The following is a 2512-nucleotide window of genomic DNA, read 5'->3' as shown; positions in this document are numbered from 1 at the left end:
ATTTTCAGCCAGGGCCTAATATTCAAAGAGTTGATTCGGGTTGGGCCGGCCCGTGTTTACAGTTTGCAGAACATTATAACCTATGTTTGAGACCAACGCGTGGCCCTGGCGGTGTGAGAAGCGCCTCAGTATCTCTCACATAGCTAGAATGAGACTTTATATGATCTCTCTCCCGCTCTGCTCTGATAGAGCCTGCAACTCTCACCTCTCCACTATTGCATTTCATCATTTATTTCCTTACACAACCGTGCGAAGGGTTCTGAAGGAACTGCAGCACCCCTGATAAATTGAAATCAATTTGCCACAGTTATATAATTACTGCTGTCTGTTCAGAGAGAAATGAAATCATTCAGAATCGCCTACTATACCATGAGAAGGCCTACAATGTAGCCACAGAGGATCAATAGCTTCGTTTTAAAATAGCCGAGTTGTTGATTGTGGACAAGGATTAGCCTACAGTCGGGAAAGCGCGGCAAATCTGTCAGTGAAAAAACAAAACAGGCCTTTCGCAATATTTCATATAGAATCGAGGGAAAACAGGTTGGAAAGCAAGTGACTCCTGCTGAAGACGGCTACCAAAAAATTTGATCAACTTCCAAATATTGTTTTACAAAGTTAAACAAGAGAGAGAGAAGCTTTTGGCACGAGCACATCAGCCGTCACCAGCCAGTGTGCTGCCCATCAGCCGTCACCAGCCAGTGTGCTGCCCATCAGCCATCACCAGCCAGTGTGCTGCCCATCAGCCATCACCAGCCAGTGTGCTGCCCATCAGCCATCACCAGCCAGTGTGCTGCCCATCAGCCATCACCAGCCAGTGTGCTGCCCATCAGCCATCACCAGCCAGTGTGCTGCCCATCAGCCATCACCAGCCAGTGTGCTGCCCATCAGCCGTCACCAGCCAGTGTGCTGCCCATCAGCCATCACCAGCCAGTGTGCTGCCCATCAGCCATCACCAGCCAGTATGCTGCCCATCAGCCATCACCAGCCAGTATGCTGCCCATCAGCCATCACCAGCCAGTGTGCTGCCCATCAGCCATCACCAGCCAGTGTGCTGCCCATCAGCCATCACCAGCCAGTGTGCTGCCCATCAGCCGTCACCAGCCAGTGTGTTGCCCATCAGCCATCACCAGCCAGTGTGCTGCCCATCAGCCATCACCAGCCAGTGTGCTGCCCATCAGCCATCACCAGCCAGTGTGCTGCCCATCAGCCATCACCAGCCAGTGTGCTGCCCATCAGCCATCACCAGCCAGTGTGCTGCCCATCAGCCGTCACCAGCCAGTGTGCTGCCCATCAGCCATCACCAGCCAGTGTGCAGCCCATCAGCCATCACCAGCCAGTCTGCTGCCCATCAGCCATCATTAGGTGAGTTAGTGAAACTGGAAAGCATTTTTAGGACTATAATTTCCCCCTCCTGTAGTCTGCAATATGTCTCCACACACCTAGACCAAGGCTATTGATGGATTCAAGGTCATTTTTATTCATGTCAGATTCTCAGTTTGTCAGTGTTAAAGTAGCCTGCCATATGGATCATTTGTACAGTATTAAAAAAGATTCTGACAAAGTCTCCAGTCAGGTAAAATGACGTACAATTGCATGAAATTAGTTTATAAAAGGCACATTTTTCTCGGACCCAAGACAACTAAAAATGTCCCCTATGTGTGCAACTTGTGTAAGTGTCTCTACTCTACTGCTCTATGTCACTACCTAAATGTGATGATATGCATGCAATGCTTTATTGGAAAGGAGATGTTTTTCCTCATGCGTTCCGGTACCTCAGAACTCCCCAGGTCACCCCATTCTCGCGCTCACTTTTTGTTCAGGCACCTCCCGATTTACGAATTAAGCACGGGGATGTAATGTATAGTTTGAATCATGGTCTTACTTTCGTACATCAAGTTGTCTGTCTCTGATTGGTGGATTTGGGTTATTGAGTTTGTGATGGAATCAGGAAGTTGACTGTTGATAGATGGGATAGTCCAACCCCTCACTCCTTCTCTACAATGCTTAGTCCTCTCAGGCAAGATGGACGGCATCCATCTATCTTCTCTCTGTCTACCTTTTCCCCCTCTCTATCTTCTTTCTTCTCTCTGTCTGCCCTTTCCCCCTCTCTATCTTATCTCTGTCTGCCTTTTCCCCCTCTCTATCTTCTTTCTTCTCTCTGTCTGCCCTTTCCCCCTCTCTATCTTCTCTCTGTCTGCCCTTTCCCCCTCTCTATCTTCTATCTTCTCTCTGTCTACCTTTTCCCCCTCTCTATCTTCTCTCTGTCTGCCCTTTCCCCCTCTCTATCTTCTCTCTGTCTGCCCTTTCCCCCTCTCTATATTCTATCTTCTCTCTGTCTACCTTTTCCCCCTCTCTATCTTAAAACTTCTCTCTGTCTGCCTTTTCCCCTTCTCTATCTTCTATCTTATCTCTGTCTGCCCTTTCCCCCTCTCTATCTTCTATCTTCTCTCTGTCTGCCTTTTCCTCCCTCTCTATCTTCTATCTTCTCTCTGTCTGCCTTTTCCCCCTCTCT

At 48.6% G+C, this 2512-nt stretch overlaps 1 protein-coding gene across 1 annotated transcript; it reads left to right on the top strand.

Annotated features, from left to right (window-relative positions):
- Positions 1–685: 685 nt before the first annotated feature.
- Positions 686–1362, top strand: LOC135566455 (uncharacterized; the record flags this gene model as incomplete). Its single annotated transcript, XM_065014163.1, has 1 exon — positions 686–1362. A coding segment is annotated over one exon (677 nt), but the record flags the coding sequence as incomplete, so codon positions are not given.
- Between the last annotated feature and the right edge of the window lie 1150 nt (positions 1363–2512).

This window comes from Oncorhynchus nerka, unplaced genomic scaffold (genome assembly GCF_034236695.1).
Source record: "Oncorhynchus nerka isolate Pitt River unplaced genomic scaffold, Oner_Uvic_2.0 unplaced_scaffold_4881, whole genome shotgun sequence".
NCBI lineage: Eukaryota > Metazoa > Chordata > Actinopteri > Salmoniformes > Salmonidae > Oncorhynchus > Oncorhynchus nerka.
Note: the sequence above shows the minus strand (reverse complement) of the source record. Positions and strands in the feature narration are given on the sequence as shown.